This window comes from Papilio xuthus, unplaced genomic scaffold, assembly GCF_000836235.2.
Source record: "Papilio xuthus unplaced genomic scaffold, Pxut_1.1 DF824888.1, whole genome shotgun sequence".
Taxonomy (NCBI): Eukaryota; Metazoa; Arthropoda; class Insecta; order Lepidoptera; family Papilionidae; genus Papilio; species Papilio xuthus.
The window spans coordinates 2,437,148-2,458,620 of NW_013533761.1; the positions used below are offsets into that span (position 1 = coordinate 2,437,148).

General features: G+C 33.2%; 6 protein-coding genes across 6 annotated transcripts; 2 read left to right on the forward strand and 4 right to left on the reverse strand.

The window, feature by feature from the left end:
* The first annotated feature begins 4,215 nt into the window (after positions 1–4,215).
* Positions 4,216–6,632, forward strand: Mettl5 (Methyltransferase like 5). Its single transcript, XM_013324945.1, has 6 exons — positions 4,216–4,457; positions 4,611–4,774; positions 5,050–5,361; positions 5,689–5,903; positions 5,986–6,126; positions 6,229–6,632. The coding sequence occupies exons 3-6, from the start codon at positions 5,227–5,229 to the stop codon at positions 6,380–6,382; spliced, it is 645 nt and encodes a 214-aa protein (XP_013180399.1). The 5' UTR covers positions 4,216–4,457; positions 4,611–4,774; positions 5,050–5,226; the 3' UTR covers positions 6,383–6,632.
* A 545-nt stretch (positions 6,633–7,177) lies between these two features.
* LOC106127153 (uncharacterized) lies at positions 7,178–9,593 on the reverse strand. Its single transcript, XM_013325176.1, has 2 exons — positions 9,020–9,593; positions 7,178–8,309 (listed from the first exon to the last, which is right to left on the reverse strand). The coding sequence occupies exons 1-2, from the start codon at positions 9,180–9,182 to the stop codon at positions 7,615–7,617; spliced, it is 858 nt and encodes a 285-aa protein (XP_013180630.1). The 5' UTR covers positions 9,183–9,593; the 3' UTR covers positions 7,178–7,614.
* A 96-nt stretch (positions 9,594–9,689) lies between these two features.
* Aldh7A1 (aldehyde dehydrogenase 7 family member A1) lies at positions 9,690–14,906 on the reverse strand. The gene is made up of 8 exons (XM_013325175.1): positions 14,532–14,906; positions 13,840–14,056; positions 13,105–13,322; positions 11,581–11,796; positions 11,233–11,412; positions 10,971–11,153; positions 10,646–10,852; positions 9,690–10,482 (listed from the first exon to the last, which is right to left on the reverse strand). Exons 1-8 carry the CDS (start codon positions 14,700–14,702, stop codon positions 10,264–10,266), a joined length of 1,611 nt encoding a protein of 536 aa, XP_013180629.1. The 5' UTR covers positions 14,703–14,906; the 3' UTR covers positions 9,690–10,263.
* Positions 14,907–15,591: 685 nt separating this feature from the next.
* On the reverse strand, positions 15,592–16,720 carry LOC106127049 (UPF0545 protein C22orf39 homolog). Its single transcript, XM_013324993.1, has 3 exons — positions 16,429–16,720; positions 16,004–16,168; positions 15,592–15,906 (listed from the first exon to the last, which is right to left on the reverse strand). The coding sequence occupies exons 1-3, from the start codon at positions 16,516–16,518 to the stop codon at positions 15,682–15,684; spliced, it is 480 nt and encodes a 159-aa protein (XP_013180447.1). The 5' UTR covers positions 16,519–16,720; the 3' UTR covers positions 15,592–15,681.
* A 360-nt stretch (positions 16,721–17,080) lies between these two features.
* On the forward strand, positions 17,081–19,008 carry Pex5 (peroxisomal biogenesis factor 5). The gene has a single exon (XM_013325192.1). The coding sequence runs from the start codon at positions 17,230–17,232 to the stop codon at positions 18,832–18,834; it is 1,605 nt and encodes a 534-aa protein (XP_013180646.1). The 5' UTR covers positions 17,081–17,229; the 3' UTR covers positions 18,835–19,008.
* Positions 18,955–21,342, reverse strand: LOC106127163 (probable tRNA (uracil-O(2)-)-methyltransferase). The gene is made up of 4 exons (XM_013325191.1): positions 20,754–21,342; positions 20,484–20,677; positions 20,092–20,337; positions 18,955–20,029 (listed from the first exon to the last, which is right to left on the reverse strand). Exons 1-4 carry the CDS (start codon positions 21,220–21,222, stop codon positions 19,172–19,174), a joined length of 1,767 nt encoding a protein of 588 aa, XP_013180645.1. The 5' UTR covers positions 21,223–21,342; the 3' UTR covers positions 18,955–19,171.
* Between the last annotated feature and the right edge of the window lie 131 nt (positions 21,343–21,473).

Below are 21,473 nucleotides of genomic sequence, written 5' to 3' on the forward strand. Positions count from 1 at the left end.
CGCTTTGGATAACAGCCGACGAGGTGACGGGCAGATGTTTGGCACGGTCGGGCAAACGGATGTCAAATAATTAAAAAAAAAAAACAAAGTACTGTACAGTAAGATCTCTTTAATCAAAGTCAATTTAAGGTAGTGACAAAATTATTTACTAAGGTATAAACAACGAAATAATACAATATATATATATATATATATATATAACGATTATATAACAAATTATGTCCCAAATATTGTACGTCCAAGAGAGTTTTTAATTTAAAAAATATGCATTTATTTGTATCTATTACGGAAAAGTTACATATCACTTTTACGTCATGTACGTTTTATGTTCTATAATATGAAATTTACCCTTTAGACAATACACGACAATCCGACTAGGATCTTGTGACAATATTTGCCATTACAGAGGAATATTGTGATTTAATTTTGTCTGGCTAGATTTGTCGCACTATAGCATATCCTCGTAATTTTTGTATGTACCCCTCTTCACTTAAATGCCATTAGACAATTGATCTACATTTACTCGTAATTGCGTTCTGATTAAAACTAAGAGCCAAAAGAGGGAGAGAAAAAGAAATACAATAATAGAACACATGGTTACAATATTTAATCACTATTTCACTGCGGTTTTTTTCGTATGAAAGTTAACTCGCCAGGCGAGTCAGTGGTAGTGTTCAATGCCACATCTGAACGCGCCTCGCCGGTGTACACGAGCGTAAGGGACAAGCGTGCACAGAACAAGTCCTGCACACGTAAGCAGTCGCCTGTATAATTGGTGTACCTATGAATAAGTTACAGTTACCAGAGTTAGGATATACTCATTAGTCACAGCGCTGCGTAGTCAACGTCTCGCATGTCATACGATGCCAATTGAAAGTCTTAATGCTCAATTTTGCCAAATTTTACTTGCCGAGAATGTCTTGTCTAATTATTTTTTGTGAGTTTTTTTTATATTTTCGTTTTTGTATTAAATCGATGCCAGACGGAGAACGGCTCGAATGATTTGCTCAAGTGAGGAGCGTTACCTTTTGTTTTCGTTTCGCTCACATATCGACAGATAATTATTTGGCCAAATAAACTTTATATCGTTAGGAAAAATTTATAATGAGAAATTTTAATTATTATTTTAGAAAATGATTAATTTTATATTGAAGTTATTCGAATGGAATAGTTTGTGACGAATGCTCGAGATGCAATACGTTAATTTAGTGCCAAATGATATAAGTTAACTCGTAGCAATATATTGTATCCTAATTGTCTTGTGTAATTTCTCGCGTAGTGTTAGTGACCTATGAGGTTTTAAAGGTTTCTTTTACAAGACTATAATATATTTATACAGGGAAAGTGTTAGGTATGTATTGTTGTTTGGATATAAGAATGTTGTCACGGAAAATACTCATTGTGGCAGGGTGTAAAAATAAAGGTGAATGGCGTCAACTCGCGTTGTGCTTGATGTTGGACTCGAAAGATTTGGACAAGTGTTGTGGTATGACAGAACAACGAGCTGATTTTTATACAAATAATATATCTTGAAGGTTTTTTTTTTCTCCAAAAAAACAAAGTACTCATTATTTTTACACTCTGTTTTTGTAGCACTGAATGAGCAATGGAACAAGAGAATTTATTTACTCAAATAAGTTTTTTTTTTTATTATTTATAATATATTTTTTTTTGTACTAAACGTATACATTATTTTGCATTTTATGATTGTAATGGCAGCTGTCCATGTATTTCGGTGAATGATCAAATCGCTCACTGATTTAGGGTTTCATGAATAAATTAATAAATTATACATCGAACATGACACATTGGGCACAAATATTGATATAAATGATGCTGTAGCTTCCTTCGCTTGCTGTTTGTAGTTTTAAATCATGAAAGGCAGAAACTTCGTACGACTATAATTAATTAAAAACGGCTAAACTTACACCTACGGACTTATCTGTCAGAGTGAATGGACATATTCGGCTAAACCAGACCGGTTTATTGTAAATTTAGTCGTTTTCAGTTAAATATTTAGTTAGTAATGTCTCACGAAAGTTTTAATAATTGAATTCCTATGACTCGTTTGTTAGACGATCTTTGTGGAACCCTTGTTATAGAGTGTATATTTAGTATATTTTCACTGAGCAAAAATCTTGATAACTATTTGTAAGAACAACATCGATGCCGCTGTGCTATGGGGGACACAGTGTTGTGCCAAAATTATGTGCTAGTCTATGATAAAGAAACAAAATGTTGTTATCATTTTTCAGATTTTATTTAGTCCAGAATGTGTTTGTTCCTGTGCTGTGAAAATTATTTCCAACAAATCAACACTAGGTTTTATATTGTAAGGCAAATTGTAACACAATGTACTCGTGTCACATGAAACATTAAACATTTTTTACATAATAACAAACGAACAAATCGTAAATACGTAAAATTAGTAATTAAATTAAAAACTATTTGTTTTGTATAAAACGATTTAAATATGTATATTCCGTCACATGTTTAAAATAATTTAGTGTGCAATTGTTAGTGTATTGTGATATATTTTATATATCTATCTGAATAGACATTTTATTATCAATACTTTGTTCTATTTGGCATACGATTTTATGATAATAAGAGATTGTTTTATTCTATTGTAAGTTATACAAAATATTCACATTTAATAGATAATTCAAATTTATTTTTTTCGTTATAATTTATAGAGTTATATATTTTAAATAAAATTAAGTTTTATAAAAAAATATTTTGTCTAAAGCACATTTTGCAGTTTAGTCTACATGTTGTGTGATTTCTTATTTTATTATTGGTTCAAATGTCTACGTGAAAAAATAATTAATTTGTGATTTAAGTTTGTTAAAACATGGAAAATGGTTATACAGCCAAACATGGATAAGAGAGAAACTCGAATGAGAGAAACTTTTAAGCGATAAAAATATTGCGGTTCTTGAACTCAACGTTATCGAGTTTCGACTGTTCTATCCTAAATGTCAAATTGAGGCAACTATGAGGCATCTGTTTTGGAATTGTTAAAATAAAATCGTGTGCTAAATGGTTTTATACATTGTGTGGACAAAGGGAAAGGCTTGTAAGGGAATGCTAGTAACCAAGGTATCTCCAAGTTGTTGAGGCACGGATACGCTATCGATCTCAGAACAAAGGCGTAGGTTTATTGGAATAAGGTGGTGTTGATTTGTTGATATATTTATAATATTTATGTAATTGCACATAATAATTTAGCTTTGAGCTCGTGCAATAATATTCCAAATTGTTTATAAAAGAAAATGTTATAATTATTTCTAAATTGTTATATAAATATTTTTGTAAATCTTAAAAGACAAAGGCAACATGAATACTATTTTTGTTGTGCATTTATTCACAAATTTTATTAATAACTAGACCACAAACTCATTGTGGACTGTAATGTCTGCGTCTGTGAAAACATATTAATTAGGTACAGTAGATGATTTTATGTATTGCTGATATTGTGAGTCAATTTTAGTAATGGTTATTTCCTTTTATTAAGTTTAATTTACGATAATAAACAAATTAATATAAGATTGCTCAACCAAGATGCAACGCTAACTGCAATGTAGAGAGAGATGATTTTGTATTATGACCTTTTATATCGTTATTTATCTGATATTTCAGTTTATTCATTTGTGAGTTTGGCAGCACATGTTATAATCTTATGTTTATTCTTAAGAGAGGCCAAATGTTGACTTGCTTATGTGAGACTGTTTTGCCAAGATTCAGAAAGTATATTACCTACATTGTTTTAAAATAAATGCTTTTATATAAAGGGGTTTTCTTTTCTTTCTCCTTAAAATTCCATCTTTTCATTTTTTATTGCTTTAAGATGTAAGGCAATGTTTGTATTATTACAATAAAAATATTTAAAAAAAGAAATATGTTGTCTATAAACAATTTAACATTGTGAAGATTTTGTTAGAAAAATGGTAATCCTGTTTAAAACATGCATACAACAAATGGTTGAAGTAATAAATTATATGGGTATAAGTGTTTTATAAAAAACTTAATAAAATATTGGACTAAATTATCTGTTGCCTACTCATAGCTGCATGGCTTAGTTCCTTTGCCTGCTCTCTCGAGCGAATTATAAAAACAACAACAACAGAGTATATAAAAGAGCTGTCAAATTTCAAACAATTGTCAAATAAGTGACTAACCTATATTATATTTACATTTCTGTACCTATTGTACAGGTTTGGGTTATTCAATCTATTAGTATTTGTAAAATACTTAGTATATATATTTTTAAATCTGTATATATAATTTAAACTTAATTTTCACAAGTGTTATATCAAGGAATGAAATCTGTTTAAAGAAATTTACTATAACTGTAATATCTCCCGTGTCCCATACATTTTAAATATTTACTAAGATTAGAACAACAATTATTGTGCGATATTAGATGGCGTTTCCTCAACCTAATGCACAAAGAGGTACATACACTTTAATAAAGTTAATTTTGAAAAACTGAATGTTTCATTGACATGCAACTGTGAAATATTTAGTCCCACTCATCCTGAAGAAGCTTAGTTTAGTTATCTTTTTTATATTTAGTTTAAAATTAACATTTTAATTATTCTATGTAGAATTGACAAATAGAAAAATATTGGAAGAACTGCAGTTGAAGAAACAAATGCTACTGAAACAAGGTGCTGTGGCCCCACTGACAGCTAGCACAATTCCTCTGACTCAGCCCAGCCCAGTCAGCCAGTTGCCTATGTGTTCTATTCCACCTGTATCTGCAACTGCTGTAAGTATAAAGTACATTTTATATGCCACAAATATAAACTATGTTTATAAAGATTAAGGATTTGGATCAATATGTATTTGTGTAACATAAAGGTCAAATAGCATGTCCATGTGGAAGAAGAAATATAGAGGAGGTGACAAATGTGTCCTAGGACTGGGAAAATGGTTGTCGCTGCATATGTTATATTCTTTCTTTTAAAAATAAACACTCATTTTATTATTTTGCTACTTTATTTAGGTTATACAATTTCATAATATATAAAGTTTATCTTCCAGGGCTTTCCTCAATTACCAGAAGCAAATATTGTAAACACAAGCCATAGAGCAGCTCTTCAGCACGCCAACGCTAACTCCTGTGGCTTTTTTGTATCACAGGATTCTTCATTTGGCAACCAGATTTTGCCTGTACTACCAAGATTTGATACTAAGTAATTTTATTACAGTTTAAGTATAATGACTGCTTTATTAAAACTAAAAGTGCTTGAAGAATATTTGCAAGATCTTGTTGGTTTTACGAGGCCAAAAATACAGTATGAACAATATGAAACTCCATCACACATAGCAGCGGTTGCCTTACACACAATACAAGTTAGTACCAAACATATTCAACGTACAGACATATCTAATAAAAAAAGTAACATGTCTTTAGATATCTCATGAGAGATGTTACTCTTATTTATTACTGATTAATTTGATTGCAAAATATGTATTTTGAATGTCTACTCCATAGTTAATGTGGTTGTATCATTTTGGTTTGTGCCTTTTGTTTGAATAATGAAATTATGAAACATAACATATATACAAGAAAAGTAATAATCCTCTAAATTTTCGTTATTTCTCTTGTCTTGATAATTTGACATGTTGCATGCATTCTTTTGTGTTAATTTATTGATTTAAAAAAGCATGTTTTCCCAGGTTCGTTTTGAAGCATTAGAAAATCGATTAGTGCTTGATGCAGGTTGTGGACCAGGTGTATTGGCTATGGGTGCATCTTTACTGGGAGCCAGTCTTGTCACCGCTTTAGATATTGACGAGGATGCCATTAAAATAATCATGGAAAATATTGGTGACACTGAAACTACTAATGTTGAAGTAATACAGACAGATTTTTTAAATTGTAACACTTACAGGTAAATCAAATTTATATTGTTTTTAAATTTAGCCAAGCCTATTTGTACATTACATTTCTAATTATCCTTTTCTGTTTTTCAGATGGGAAAACTACTTTGACACAGTCTTAATGAACCCTCCATTTGGTACGAAGAATAATGTAGGAATGGACATGAAGTTTCTTCATATGGGCCTTGAACTCAGCTGTGACAGCGTATACTCACTACATAAATCTTCAACAAGGTATATTCCTCATTAGTTTCTTCAAAGCAAGAATGGCAGCACCCTTTGTTGTGTAGGAAAAAGTGTCTTTTTGTTGTTGTATTAAAGTATAAATTCCAACAGGTCACATATACAGAAGAAGGTTAAAGAGTGGGGTGTGAAAGGCGAGGTGATTGCAGAACTACGCTATGATTTGCCTGCAACGTACAAATTCCATAAACAAGCCTCACGCGATATCGCCGTCGACCTGTGGAAACTGAAACATCCTCATACATGACAATTACTGCGTTTATAAAATCTAATTGTGAATATGAAATGTCGTGGCATTTGTATACGAAAATTATTACTGTCCCTGTTTTGACAAGGAAAATGGGGATGATGGCAACATTCTCGTTGTCAGGAAATTTAAGATATCCTCCTGTCAAATTCTAAATAAAATCCTTGTGGGAATGGTGTTGTGCAGAGATCAAATAAATATTAATATAAATTCAACTTGTGATAATGTATTTTGAAAATTCCTTATAAAAAATTATCCGTTTTCATTATAAAAAAGATAAAACTTTTTGTAATAAAAACACAACAAATGCTGTTGTTTTTTAAAGATTATATGCGAGTTTTATTTCAAACTGATATTTGATACTCTCCCTTCATTCACCTCTAAACAGCGCGTGGCAACTGGTAAGACAGAAATAGTGAGCATTCATAGATTCATACACAAAATTCACCATATCACCACTCACCATCAGGTGGGCTTGTGGTCAAGCACTAATGTATTATAAAATAAAGTACTCGAAGCACTAAAGTGAGGTGGAGTGTTACAACGCATTCAGAGGCCTTTTCTGTGGTAAATTTCTTGATTTACATTGCAATATTTGCATAAAAAGTAAATCGAATAAAACCCTTTCTCTTACGTTTGTACTTTATTTCTTCGTTTTTAGTAAAATATAAGTAATAATATAAAATTTAATATTATTATAATAGTCGTGACGTTTTTAAAAATTTTTGTAACGGCAATAAAACACAATCTGGTGTTTTTTAATATTTTTTGTTTTAATTTGTTTTTGATAAACATAAAAAACAATTAACATTTCGACAAATGTTTGGATTTATTTTACATCTAATTTTGATATACACTATATTTTCCCGAATTTGGGGACAAATTTCATTGCACTGGTAACCATTGCGTCACGCACACTAAGACATTTATAAAATCGTCCAACGATTAAACGTAAAACTTGTGTGAAATACTCCGTAGGGGTATTATATCTAGATTGATCTAGATTGCAATTTTTAACATTCAATGCCATTGTAAATTCATGATGCCGCCACAAAATGGCAGGATACCCTTTCACTGTACATGGTTATCAAAAATAATTGGCCTGGACTCGTAGAATATCGTGATAAAATCTAAATCACAGTTTTAATTAATAACTTAAAACGAGTCGATAAATAAGACATTATCTTTAAAAACTTTTTTATAATAATAGCTATGTTGTTTACTTATAAAATTTATGATAAATATTGTAATTTCTGATCCCCAGTCCAATCGTCGGATGTTGTCGGCACTGGCGTTGGACTTTCTGACTGCGGGGATGCTTTAAAAGTGAACGGAGTTGTGGTTTGTACTTCCATTTGGAACTGTTGGAGTTCCATTTCAGATACAATAGAAAATATTTTATTTTTCGCCAACGCTTGTAGGTACGGTGAGAACTTCTTAACAGTATCGGAGATGTTTAAAAAGAAGCGATCTAATTCATCGTGTCCTCGGACTGGTTCAACGTTCTTTTCATCATCAAATGTAGATACATTTGGCGTTAATACAGGAGATGCGGATGATACTGACTGGGCCGCTTTCCTCTTTACTGCTTTTAGTTTCTTGTTACTTTTCTTTTGCCATGACTTATTGTTAATAACCTCGTCACTGTCATTATTAGCAAGAGGATCCTCGATGTTAATGTTGATGTAATTTTCTAAGGCTTCCGTCCCATAACTTACTTGGGCATTGTAAGACAGATCATCCTCGCTTGTAATTTCGACGGAATTTTTAGATTTCTTTTCCATGAAAAATGGAGCCACAAAAGCCATTTCTTTTTCATATTTCCATGGTTTAATACCTTTGGCTGCTTCGCCTCTATCTCTCTTATGTTTTAAAGCTCTTCTGAATGAATCTCTGAGACATTGCCATCGTTGTTTACAAGCAATAGCTGGAAAATAACATTTTCATTAATTTCATCATATTACATTTGTTTAGTTATCTTTTTTATATGAGAAGGCGGCAAATGAGGAAATGGGCGACTGAATTCGCCAAAATAGCAAAGCGACCGCTACTCATAGAAATCTGCAAGTGCAGTTGTGTTGCTTACTGATACTCCTTCGGTATGATACAACATAGATATATTTATAACTCCAATGGAGTCTATGTAATTGTCTAATCTAAAAGGAATGTCTCATATAAGTTATAAGTTTCATGTTTGATCGAGGTTTTACGAAATGTCTTTAGTCTGCGTGATGTAAATGTTTACCAGTATAATGAAACATTTTCCCAAATTCGGGAAATTATAGCATATAAAAAGTAAAATACACTCAAACATTTGTCAAAGTGTTTATTATTATTTTCTTTGGCAATTTAATAGTTGTAAGATTTGTTTTATTTTTATGTAAATATTGCATTGTAAATGACAACACTGGGAAAGTTTACCAAAAAAAGGCCTTTCAATTTTGATCCGTCCGTACGTTCCGTCTAGGGACCTACATTGTTATGTACAGACAAGGTTCAACCAAAGACATTTAAGTTGGTATAATTACGTATAAATGTATTTATATTATGTTGTATAATATATGATCTTAACATAACAGGTTTACTTCCACCTCCAATACGCTGATTAATTTTAAATATACAAAAGTAATATCTTACCAGATTGGTTTAATTGCTCCCCAATTTCATTCCATGCAATCTCTTTTTTAGCATTATCCATAGATCTTGGATGTTTTAAATTATATATAAATTCGTATTTGCGTACAGTTTCGATTAATTTCTCGTCATCCATCTTCCACGTATGGTTTATGCGAGTATACATATTGTAAACTGAGTGTCGATAGCAAAAACACAATAAACAACACGCAAGTGAAGAGTACCAACGGTTACTACGGTCGTCATAAGCGGTCGTGAGCCGTATGCCCACCGTTTCTCCGCCTGCGCGCACCGGTTTGGCAACGTCGCATGCCGGTGGCGTATCGGGCCGTATTGGCGCCAGCAAAATATCCTCGTCTCGCCGCCGCGACGCGACGAGGCCGCTCGATTATTGCCGCTCCGTGCATGCCTCGCGGTGGTGCTTGTCGCTCGTCGGTGTGATAACGGTGAAGTTAACAGACTCGTACTTTGTTTTCCAAGATATTCCAAGATTTTTTTGCTTGACATCTTAACTTCACAGGTCATAGTTCAACTTACGTGGGTATATCACCAATTGATTAAAATACATCATTTTTGATTTGCCACGCTATGTTATTGTTTCGTATAATCGATTTTGTGGTTAATGTTAGCGTTTGGTATGGTTACATATTACGTTGTAAAAATAATACAATGATTAAAACTTAGGAAGGTATTATATTTTTATTTATAATGATACAATCAGTCTTCATAAATAACAGCTGTAAACGAATACACATTTTAGCAAATTTCAATGGCATTGGCATCAGGGTTGTGTCGTCAACCTTGATACGCATACTAAGGCGTACCCCACCCGGTTTAGGCGGGTAGGGTCCGTCCGTAGACCGCGGCCACTTAGCCAACGCTCACCGCACCGTGTTACCGGCGAGCCCCGCGGTCCCAGCCCTGTCGAGAATTCTCGCGTGTTGTATGTACGCGGTCCTAGGTATACAAATACAATCTACGTAACGCAACCACGAATCAACACCCGTAACCTTGTAGACCCACGACGTTCAGTCTGAGACGAATCAATGCGGATACCAGACTACGTTACAATGGATACGTTACTTGAGTTGTTTTTATAAGAAATCACAATTTGCATACTTTTGAAATGTAATAAGATTGACTTGCATAGTATATAGTATAAGGATTATTTTATTCTAATGACCAATGGGACCAAAGAGTATATAAAATAAGAATGGGACGGGAAGAGAATCATGTATGTGGGAATATTATTCGTCGCCGAACTGAATGTTTTGAGCGAGTTTGATGGCGCCGGAGCAGTTAATGGTGACGGTGGAGCGGCGCATGTAGGCCTTCCATGCGTCGGAGCCGCACTCGCGCCCACCGCCTGTCGCCTTCTCGCCGCCGAAAGCGCCGCCCACCTCCGCGCCGTTCGTAGGGATGTTTACGTTCACGATGCCGCAGTCAGACCCGTGCGGACCGATCCACTGTAAACATATAAGCAATACGAATACTATGTTACAATGAACGCAATCTGACGTTTCCTTTTCTACAAAGATAATTTTATTGTTATTAAGGAAAGCTAATATTATACCCACAGGTGTATCTACAATAAATGTTGTTTGGTAAGTAACATTAAACCAAGTTCACCTTAAATACGTTGCCCATATTCTCAGTGAACAAGCTGGAAGAGAGACCCTGATCGACTTCGTTGTTGTATTTGATGCCGGTGTCAAGGTCGGGGATTTCGATGCAGTAGACGATGGGCGCGAAGCATTCGGTCTTCACTAGCGGCGAGTCATGCGCCAGACCTGTGATTATCGTCGGCTCCACGAAATATCCCGCCCGTTCGATAACCTACAAATGTTATATTTTGTTATTTAACACATTGCTTTGTCCTGTAAAATTTCAGATTTTATAAAGTAATGAGTTTGCCGTGTTTATGTTAGCAGTTTATTCCAGATTTCCTCATCACCTTGCCACCGAATTCTATCTTTCCTCCTTGTTTCAAGGCTTCTGCGACGGTCTTCTTATAGGCCTCCACAGCGGCCGCCGTGTGCAGCGGCCCTATCAGTGAATTCGCCTCCAAGGGATCTCCGATTTTGCTCACAACTCCAGCGAAAGATTTTGCCAATCTTGACACCACTTCTTTGTACAGCTATAATGATAAGTCAACAAAAATTTAATTATTTTCAAGAGACTGTGATATCATAAGTCCTAATATTTTTCTTATGTACCTTCTTATGTATAAACATCCTACGCGTGGTGGTGCACCTCTGCCCCGCGGTGCCGGCGCATGCGAACAACGCCGCCGACACCAGCAGGTCGACGTTAGCGTCTTCGTTCACCACAATTGCATTGTTGCCGCCCAGTTCCAATAGGTGGCGTCCGAACCTCTTCTGAACTTCCATGCCCACCTACAATAACATATTTTACAACGCGGCTGGGACATCTTTGACATTTTGTTTTATTATTCCACTTTATGTGGTGCATAACTAGCAGCGTAAACCCACAGTAAAGTTATTAAATTATTTTTTTCTCAATTCCACGATTTGATTTTAAGTATGTTAGTTTTTAATACTTACTTGTTGACCAACGGCAGTACTGCCAGTGAAAGAAACTAGTTTCATTCTCGGGTCTTGTACCAACTGTTGGCCGATGTCTTTCCCGCCAACACAAAGCGCCGCCACGGCCCCGGGGATATCATTCCTCTTGAGTACACTTTCCACTATCTTGGTGACCGCAACGGCGACCAATGGCGTGGTATCAGATGGTTTCCATACGCTGGTATCTCCGCAAATCTACAAAAATACAAGAAAGATTTCAATTTTAATTATGTTTACAACAATATGCGTTAAAATCTTACTTCTTGCTAGTATTATAAATGCAAATATTTGCATGGATGGATGGATGTTTGTTTGAAGGTATCTCCAGGCAGGCTAAAAGGATCTTGACGAAATTTGGCATACATTTAGAACATAGTCTGGAAGAACACATAGGCTACCAATTGTTTTTTTTTTTAATTCCGCGCGGACGAAGTCTCGGTTGACTACTAGTTAAGATATAAAAACAAAAAAGCGACACTATGGTATTTGTTTATACGTGTGTGTTTGTAAACGTAGATTACTTGCTACTTTATATTTTTATCATAAGAATATTTCTTATTAAGTATGTCAATACCAAATGTGAATGGAAAGTTTTTGTTTGTAGTTAATAAAAAGTCGTTGTACTTAGTATTTTACAAAAGCAATGCAATCGATAAATGTTTTTTTTTTATTTTAAACTATTCTGGGTGATATATTATTTTCCACCACCTTTTTTCATCTTCTAAGTAACACTGGTACATATAGGTAATTATGGCTTATTGCAACAATTTTGCAAAACCAAATATATAAAAGATGGTTTCGGTAAATATGTTCTCAAGTTCGTTTCCGTTGTGACTTTTACCTACATTTTTATTAGTTATCTAATGTCGCTAATGCAAATTTGGAGTAGGAAAAGTTTAGCAAAATATTTAGTTACCTAATAAATTCAAAAATTAAATTACAAGTGTTATTTATTTCAAGTCTTTAAAAAAAATCTTAATCATTGCATATTTATTAATGCAATGCACATATGCAAAAGCAATGAATATTACTGTATCTTGGTTTATTAATAAGAGAGATATTTTGTTGGATTTTAAGATATCTTAAACAATCATTGGCTAAACTGTTCTTCCAGTGGACCTTCAGATAAATATTGAATTAATAGAAATCCTATCAGTCATCGTAATACTTGTCAGGCCAATTCCATTAAATAACACTATCAGACGTTTGTATTTATCAAGAGATACGCAATATTTAATTAGGTTAAAATATGTAAACACGCAGAAATGACAATGTTAAATGCGAACATATTACGTAAATAACCAATTATATTAAGACCAAAGAGTCATTCAAACATACAAATCGAATATCTGGGTGAGAAAATAACCTTCATATGTTTTAAATACGCGAGTGGATTCTTATTGTTATCTTTTAATTTACCTACAATAGGACATAATAAAGATTTATTAGTAAAACTTAAAACTGTTATAATGAAGGCATAGGTTTTATAATCTATATTCTTACCATAGCAATAGCGCTGTTCCATCCAAATACGGCTACTGGGAAATTGAACGCTGTTATGATACCAATGGCGCCAAGTGGGTTCCATTTCTCTATCAGCATGTGTCCCGGACGCTCCGAAGGGAACACGGTTCCCGGCAGAGACCGAGAAAGGCCCAATGCCAAATCACACACGTGGATATACTCCACTACTTCGCCAACAGCCTCGGGAAGAATTTTCCCTAGTGGAACGAGTACATTTTTAATTATTACGTCATTTGATAATGTCCGTAGTTATTATTCTCGACGTCTTTTGTATCATTAAACAGATAAAGTTGTTTATTGTGTTATTATGATTATTGTAAAACCCAAATTTCTCGAAACTGCACTGTTTTTTTTTTATAAAAACAGCGTTGTGTACCAAAACAACAATGATTAAAAAGCCATCTTTAACACAGGAATGTAAGTAAGGCAGTAGAGGCTGCTGGAGAAATTATTTCAAATTATACGTCAATGTTATGGAAGTTCATTCAACCGATATGCTAATATCAAAAGATAATAATATAACACAATTTGTTATCTGGTAACTCACTTGGTGGTACATTAAGGATACTTTATTTGTTTTTACATCATGTTAAACGACGTATTTTTATTTAGTGTCAACACGACAGAGGTCGTACCATTATTAATAAATATAGAAAAGTAGTAAATAGCTAAGCCAGTCTAGTCATTTGGAGGATAATTAATTTTAAACTGTACCCATTTCCAAGGAGACCAACTGTCCCAATGGCTGTAGTTTTTCCCTTAGTGCATCTCCGATTTGTCTGACTATTTCCCCTCTGGCGGGCGCGGGCAGGTCCGCCCAAGAGTGCCAGGCATCCTGCGCGGCCGCTGCACAAGCCTCGTAGTCAGATGCACTTGCTCCTTGAACTTCGGCTATCACTTTACCATTAGCCGGACTGATTGACTGGATTACCTGATTGAACATAGACATAGATAATAAACTTTGCTGGAAGGGAATGTCAACAAAGACGATTTTCTTATATTAGTTTATTAGTAAAAATAAATAAGTTGACCTATAATTCCTTATAATGTTGAAACTAAAACGTTATATAAAGCTAAATTTTATTACATTTTATCGTAGATTTAGATAGTTTAAGACAATAGAAACCCTATTCGCACCAGATGTGTAAATTTAAGTTCCACATACAAGGTACACTTGGTCAAATAAACCATGTGTAATTGAACCACACGTAACATACCTATTATCATGATGAAATCCATTTCTATTCTGGATAGAACATACTTGTAATAAATATTAGTATTGACAAATCTAACACGAATGGAAAAATACCAAATTTAATCAAATAAATAAATGTAATAAGAATCAGCTTGTAAATTATTATTTTATCCTACCAATTATTGCCTCTGTATAAAAATGTTTCACTTACCTGGCCATTAGCATTCCATTTTCCATTAAAAACACCAACATTCTTCTTCTCCAAGCCCAAATCTTTTAAGAAAGAATATTTGGGATCGTCAATCAAGTAGGCAGACATGTTACGGGATAATGGCAGCTTTAAACGCAGAGTAAAAACAGTGCGGCAAAGTAAACGACTCATCGGTCTAGTTGTAACGGAGTTGTGGAAAGATATGACTTATTTTCCATTCAGAACTGTATAAACAAGCTTTAATTTATGTTATCACTTGACTAACGAACTATCTGTACCTCCACGTATGTACTATCGGTAGAATTATTTGATTATATTGTTGCTGGGTAAGAATTGACAATTTTATTTACAATTCAACCTATCGAGAAAATTACACTATTTTAAAACTAAGCAGTCGCTATCTAGGTCTAAAGGCGTGCAGTATTTTTAATAAAAAATAACTACGTATTCCATATAAAGCTTGCAAAGCGAGTTTGCAACATGCACTATAACAGGTTTTGCGTAGTAATTTAGCACAGTACTCTGTGCCAGCTAAAGTCAATGCGGAAATGCACTACGTAAAGGTCTGATGGCTAATTTTTTTTTCTTTAAATGAAAAAAAATTATTTGTATTGTTCATTATAATACTAGTGCAGTTTGGTTTTATGCTTTAGACTTTAACTTGCCCGAAACTTTATCGAACACGCGTAAAAAATGGTAGACTTCGATTGTGTACTTTTTTGCCAACACTAGTCCGCGCGACAATATTTTTATGAGAAGTGCATTATGCTGAATATATAAAGTTTAAAAAAGGGATAAGGAATGTTCAGGAATAGAATTTTGTCTAACGTAAAGAATTAAAAAAAATGCATGATCAACTATGACGCTAGAGGGCACCCGGGCGGTCCCAATAAATATTGAAATTTGGGATCTGTAAAATTAACTCCTGTTTAATTTCCATAATGTAAAAAGACCTTATCTATTTAACTAATACTGTAATCTTATTAATATTACTTGGCTATTTTTTTCAATTCCGCGCGGACGGACTTTGGTTCACAGCTGGTAAATAAATAAGAAACGATTCGTAATAAATAATTTTACTTAAAATAACCATTGTACTGCTGTAGAATAGGAATTGCCTAATATTTTGCTAACTAAAACCATTTTTTTGTCACATTATTGTACATAAACTATCACTAGTTTCTTCCGTTTTCCCCTCTCTCATTTCTTTGGCTTTAAGCGCAAGATAAGTATTTTCATCTCTCTTGGCCATCCACTCAGGCAATGGCTTGTCCCAGTCAGCGGGTGGTGCATCGCGTTTCTTCCATGTATCATTTCTATAGTGAGCCCTCAACCTCTCCAAACGTCGTTGTTTTTCGCTTTCTATTACAGCTACCTGTAACATAAAAAAGTTTAAAACTTCTTGAACATCTATGTGGCTTAAAACTTGGCAAAAGTCACTGTGCACATTACAATTTTATAATTTATCTTACCGCAGCTTTTACGTCTTTACTATTCTCCCATTTGCAGCAATTGTCATAGTCTCTTTTCCATTGTTTGCAATCTAGTAGTTCACCGAATATAAAATACTGATGGAATCTGCCCCGGAAACTTGTACATTCTTTGTACTCATCTTTGTACACTTCACAATCTCTTATCTGTACAATTAGAAAAAAAGGCAAAGAACAGAAGAAATTAGTTATACAATAAAAATTTTATAAGCAAACAATAAAAAAATTGAAGCTTCTAATACAGGGAAGTAAAAAGCAGCAAAAAGTAAACTATATTGTACAGGTCATTTTTATATTTTTTTACCATACTATTTCATGATCTATTTTTTAAGACTAAAACAAATAATTACAGGGAGATAAAGGTTTAGGTTCTCTTGCATAAGAATTTTAGAATAATAAAAAAGTACCAGCCACTTTTCATCTGGCCTTATTGTTGGTTCCGCGGACTCGGATGATGTGTTTCCTGGATCTGTTTTGTCTGCAACTGCTTGCGACATTATGGGAAGGTATAATTTTTACACAGTTTACTCTTTTGCCAATGTTACTTTATACAGAAACTTGCGTAACTCAAGGAAATTATTTTTGATTTAATTTTCATGGAATTAGTCGGACAGTGTACATTTTTCAATTATGATTTATATCATTAGTTTATATTTTATTCACTTAAAATAGTTGCCACCGTATAATATGTAAAATATTAACATTACATTAAATTATAATTCTAACCTAAAAATCCATGCCAGGGTCAAAATGACAAATTTAAAATTTGACATTGACAATCAGCTGGTTATTCGATTTAGTTTTTTCTTCAACGATTAGCGAAATCTTTGACGACTTAATTATTATTAAAATTCCGAATGTGATCTATAAAGAATTTATTATCTTACAGCTATTATACATTTAATTTTCATGCAGAGCATTTACGGCATATATTCGAAAGATTGTAAGAAAAAAAATTAAAAATTTCTTCCACCAACGATTAGAATCTAAATCAAAAATTTTATATACTCTTTGATCTAAATTATATAAGCTGTGCAATATTGACATTTGTATTTTATTTTCCACTTAAAGTTTTATTTACATTTTTAACTTATCTGATTTTAGTATTAAAAGTCGTGGCCTTTGTACCGACTTTACACTTTATAGTAAAAAGTAATAAAAACCTATAACTTTGATATACTTCGTGAATCGTGAATATTCATTTCAACATGTCGCTCAATAAATTAGTTGGAAGCGATTGTGGTGGCAATAACTCTCTTGTTAAATTATCAAACATTGTCAGTCGAGATGCTTCTATTTCGCAACAAATCTCACAATCTGATAGATTAGTGAATGAATTCTTAGCCCAAAATACTCAAGTACCACAAACATTTAATATGAACACTTTGCTTAACAGTGTACATGAAGTTGAGAGTTCAAAACAACAAACTATTCCTCACCTTAACCCAAATCAAATGCGAACAGTCAGTTCCAATATACATTCGCCTTGGTTACCAGGGCCATCATCATCTTACATGCCTCCAACAGGTATGTTACATACATTCCAGGCCCCTTTTCCATCTTCATCAAGACAACAAATGCTACCAAATGTCAGTATCCAATACATGGATGAATCAGAATTTAAAAATGTTAAAGACAGTGATGTGCGAGCAAAAGCTCAGGAATACATTGAAACAGTTGATGATGAACAAGCATATAATCAATTTATGTCATTTATGAAACGCATAAGTGCTGGAGAGTTAAATCTCGGGGAATCTGATCAAGATCAAAGGACAATGGGTAAAGACAAAATAATTGATGAAATGGCAGAAAAATATAAAGATGAATGGGCTAAATTAAGTGATATGACTGGTGATTGGAAATTATCAAACAGTGATGGTATTCCAGAAGAATATACATTTACGGATGGCAATGTCATGTTAGAAAACAAAAGTGCCTTTGAACTTGGTAAAGAAAAATTAAAAATGGGTGATATACCAGGGGCTGTCCTTTGTTTTGAAGCTGCAGTGCAGCAACAACCTGAATCAGCTGAAGCATGGTTTTATTTGGGAACAACTCAAGCAGAGAATGAACAAGATCCCTTGGCCATTACGGCATTAAAAAAATCTCTTTCAATCGATCCAAGACAATTAGAAGCTTACATCACTTTAGCAGCAGCTTACACTAATGAAGATATGCCTAAATTTGCATTTGTTGCTTTATCTAACTGGTTGAATGCAAGTCCGAAATATAGTGATCTATTGCCCAGAGATGTCGAAATTCAGAATTTAGACTTAAAAGAATTAGAGAACCATGTGAAATCATTATATTTAAGAGCAGCACAGTTGAACCCCTCAGAAATAGATCCTGATGTTCAAAATGCTCTTGGCGTTATTTTTAACATCAGTCAGGAATATGATAAAGCAGTAGATTGTTTTAAAACAGCTTTGATGGTGTCTAATGAGAATGCCAAATTATGGAACAGACTTGGTGCCACTCTGGCTAACAGTAATAGATCAGAAGAAGCAGTTAATGCATATCATGAAGCTCTTAATTTAGAGCCTGGTTTCATAAGAGCTAGATATAATGTTGGTGTAACTTGCATGAACTTAGGTGCACATAAACAAGCCGCTGAGCATTTTCTTGTTGCCCTAAACCAACAAAATAAGGCAAAGAACTTGCATCAGGACACATCAACATCTAATATTGGATCATCAACTATTTGGTCAACATTAAGAATGGTTTGTTCTTTCATGGGAAATCATGAAGCAGCAAGTTTAGTGGATGACAGGAAATTGGATGAACTTAACAAACATTTTGAATTGGATGCTTGAGGTGATGACTTATGTAATTTAAATAATGGGTTTGTTTATAGGGGAAAGTACAGGTTTAAGAATTAAAGTGACAACAAAAGGTTTATATTATGATTGTTATAAGGTGCTAATTAATAAGAATTTTTTATTCAAGGTTTTTAATTAAAATGTGGTAAAAACATAGATATTGATATTTAACCATTTAACACTTTCTTATTTTTTAATAAAATGGTGATAATAAAGTCATTTAGTGGGCTATTTAGGGAACTATACATAAAAATAAAATGTCTGTAAAAACACTTGTTCTTTTACAATCCTTAATTAGTATTATGTCACTTAAAATATTATTGAATATTTGTCAACTGATTGCATGCAGGTAACTGCAACTACTATCAGTTAGGGGACAACCTTGAGGATGGTTGTTATAAAACCAACAAGGTTTTATTTGTACCCTTATAGATAAACTTTTATTTTTGTGTATTTTCATAGATTTCATAATGTCTTCAACAGTTTTTGGATGTCTCAATTGAACTTTTCCTTTTTGGACTTTAAAAATATGGTGGTTATTCTTTAATAGTGTTTGCAATCCTCCACATTCTGCTTTCAAAGCTTTTAAAATGTCTCCTGGTATTTGATCGACAAGGTCCCCAATAGGTAGTTCTTTTCCTGGGTTCCATTTATCCTGAAAATTGCATCCATCTAAGAGAAAGTTTGTTATTTTATCAACAACAGTTTTTATAACTGATTTCTCAATTTGGGTGCAATTTTTTACTTTCTCTATTGGGTTTCTGGCTTTAAAATTATTGCCATTATTTGTGTTCTCAAACTCTTTACCGTTATTTATTATTATCTCTAAAACTTTTTTGTTGTATGTTTCATATTGATCATTATCATATTTCCTGGTCCTACCAATGAGGCAAATTCTTTTTGTACTTGGTATTTTAAGTCTATCTATTTCAGTATTGAACCCACAATCTTCACATAGTTTGTGGATATAATCTAAATATTCATTATATTGACTTTTTGATGAATTTTGTCTTTGATACTTTGTACCATCAAAATTATAGGCACAGCATGGAAGTAAAAAGAAGTTGCAATTGTAAGAACATCTTAATGCCATAACTGGTATCCAAGGTGTGAGTTCATCAGAATGGTTTCCTATTATCCAATCAAATTCTGTGAAGTCATGAATGTTTTCTGGTGTTACAGTTTTTTCCTGAAATTAATCATTATTTATTTTTTGTATAAAGCATAAAGAGCTGTATGTAAATTACTTACTTCAAGTTTTATCTCCGGATCATACATGTTCCAAATATTTCTTTTTCGTACATCTACTCCCAATCCTTTATGCCCCTCTTTTGTCAAAATATATACAAGCAAGCCGTTCCCACAGCCAATGTCTACAAATCTTACTGGTTTATTAGATGAATTAGCATTAGTATTCTCCCACAGCAGGAGCAAGTAAGTGGCTATAGCAACATCCTCAAACACAAATTTGGTAGGATCAGTGCTCTCTGGCCAAATCTACAAGTAATATTGTATTATAACTATACTTAAAAGCAATTGTAGTTACATTAATTAATAATTTTTTAACATTTAAAACGATAAATTCCTGTAGAGTTTGGTTTTAAGTTTACATTTAAAAAAAAGACAAAATAGTTTATAATTACCTTAACCATGGCCTTCCCATATTTCAGTTTTAAACTGTTATATCTAGTGTAATATTTATCATTTGGTACAAGTGCCAGAGAATCTTTAATTGTTCCTGATATATTATTATTGGTAACTAAATCTTGATCCATCCATCTAATAATTTGTGGTAATACATTAAATCGAAGCCATTTCTGGGACTTAGAATTTTCATCTGTGAGCAATATTAATTTTTTAATTACATATTAAATAGTACAACTAAATATCTAAAATATTAAACTGAAACTAACCATTACATCCAATAATTAATATATCCTCATTGATTAGCTGAAAGCTATAAGTAAAATTTGGGCATAGACTTTGATTGTACTCTTTAGGAGTCACATCATAAAATGTTGCAGTCGCTTTATCCTTTTCTAAACAGACTAATTGAAAACCATGACTATCTGTATAATTTTTGGGTAATAATTCTAATAAAATAATTTCCACAAAGTTATTCTGTCCTTCCACAGTATTCTTTTCATCAAGAGGCTTGAGGCTTGTTTTCAGAAAGAAATCTTGCATAAAACTAAGCACTTCGTTTTCATTCTTTAAATACAAATCGCTTATAGCAATATCATGGTTATATCGATCGTCTACATCTTGGCAAATATGTTTAGAAAGCAAATTACTACCCCATAATCTTTTATTTATAACATGAGGTTTATCTACTAGTATATTAATCGCCTGCCAAAAAGAAACCGCATTAGGAGAGTCCATGTTCGAGTTAAAATATTATTTATTGCTGTTTCACATGTTTTGAATTGGGAAAGTGAAAAGAATTGCTAAACTGTCCAATACACACATGTCTTGTATTTGTTGTGAATATGACACACTGACATTGATGTGGCAGTTGACACTGTCATCTTTCTTTTTTAATTTTAAGTCTTGGCAGAGGAGTAACTACACAAAACATGCAGAGAATCCAGAAGAAAACATTGTTTCAAAAAACGTTTTATTTACGATTTAAT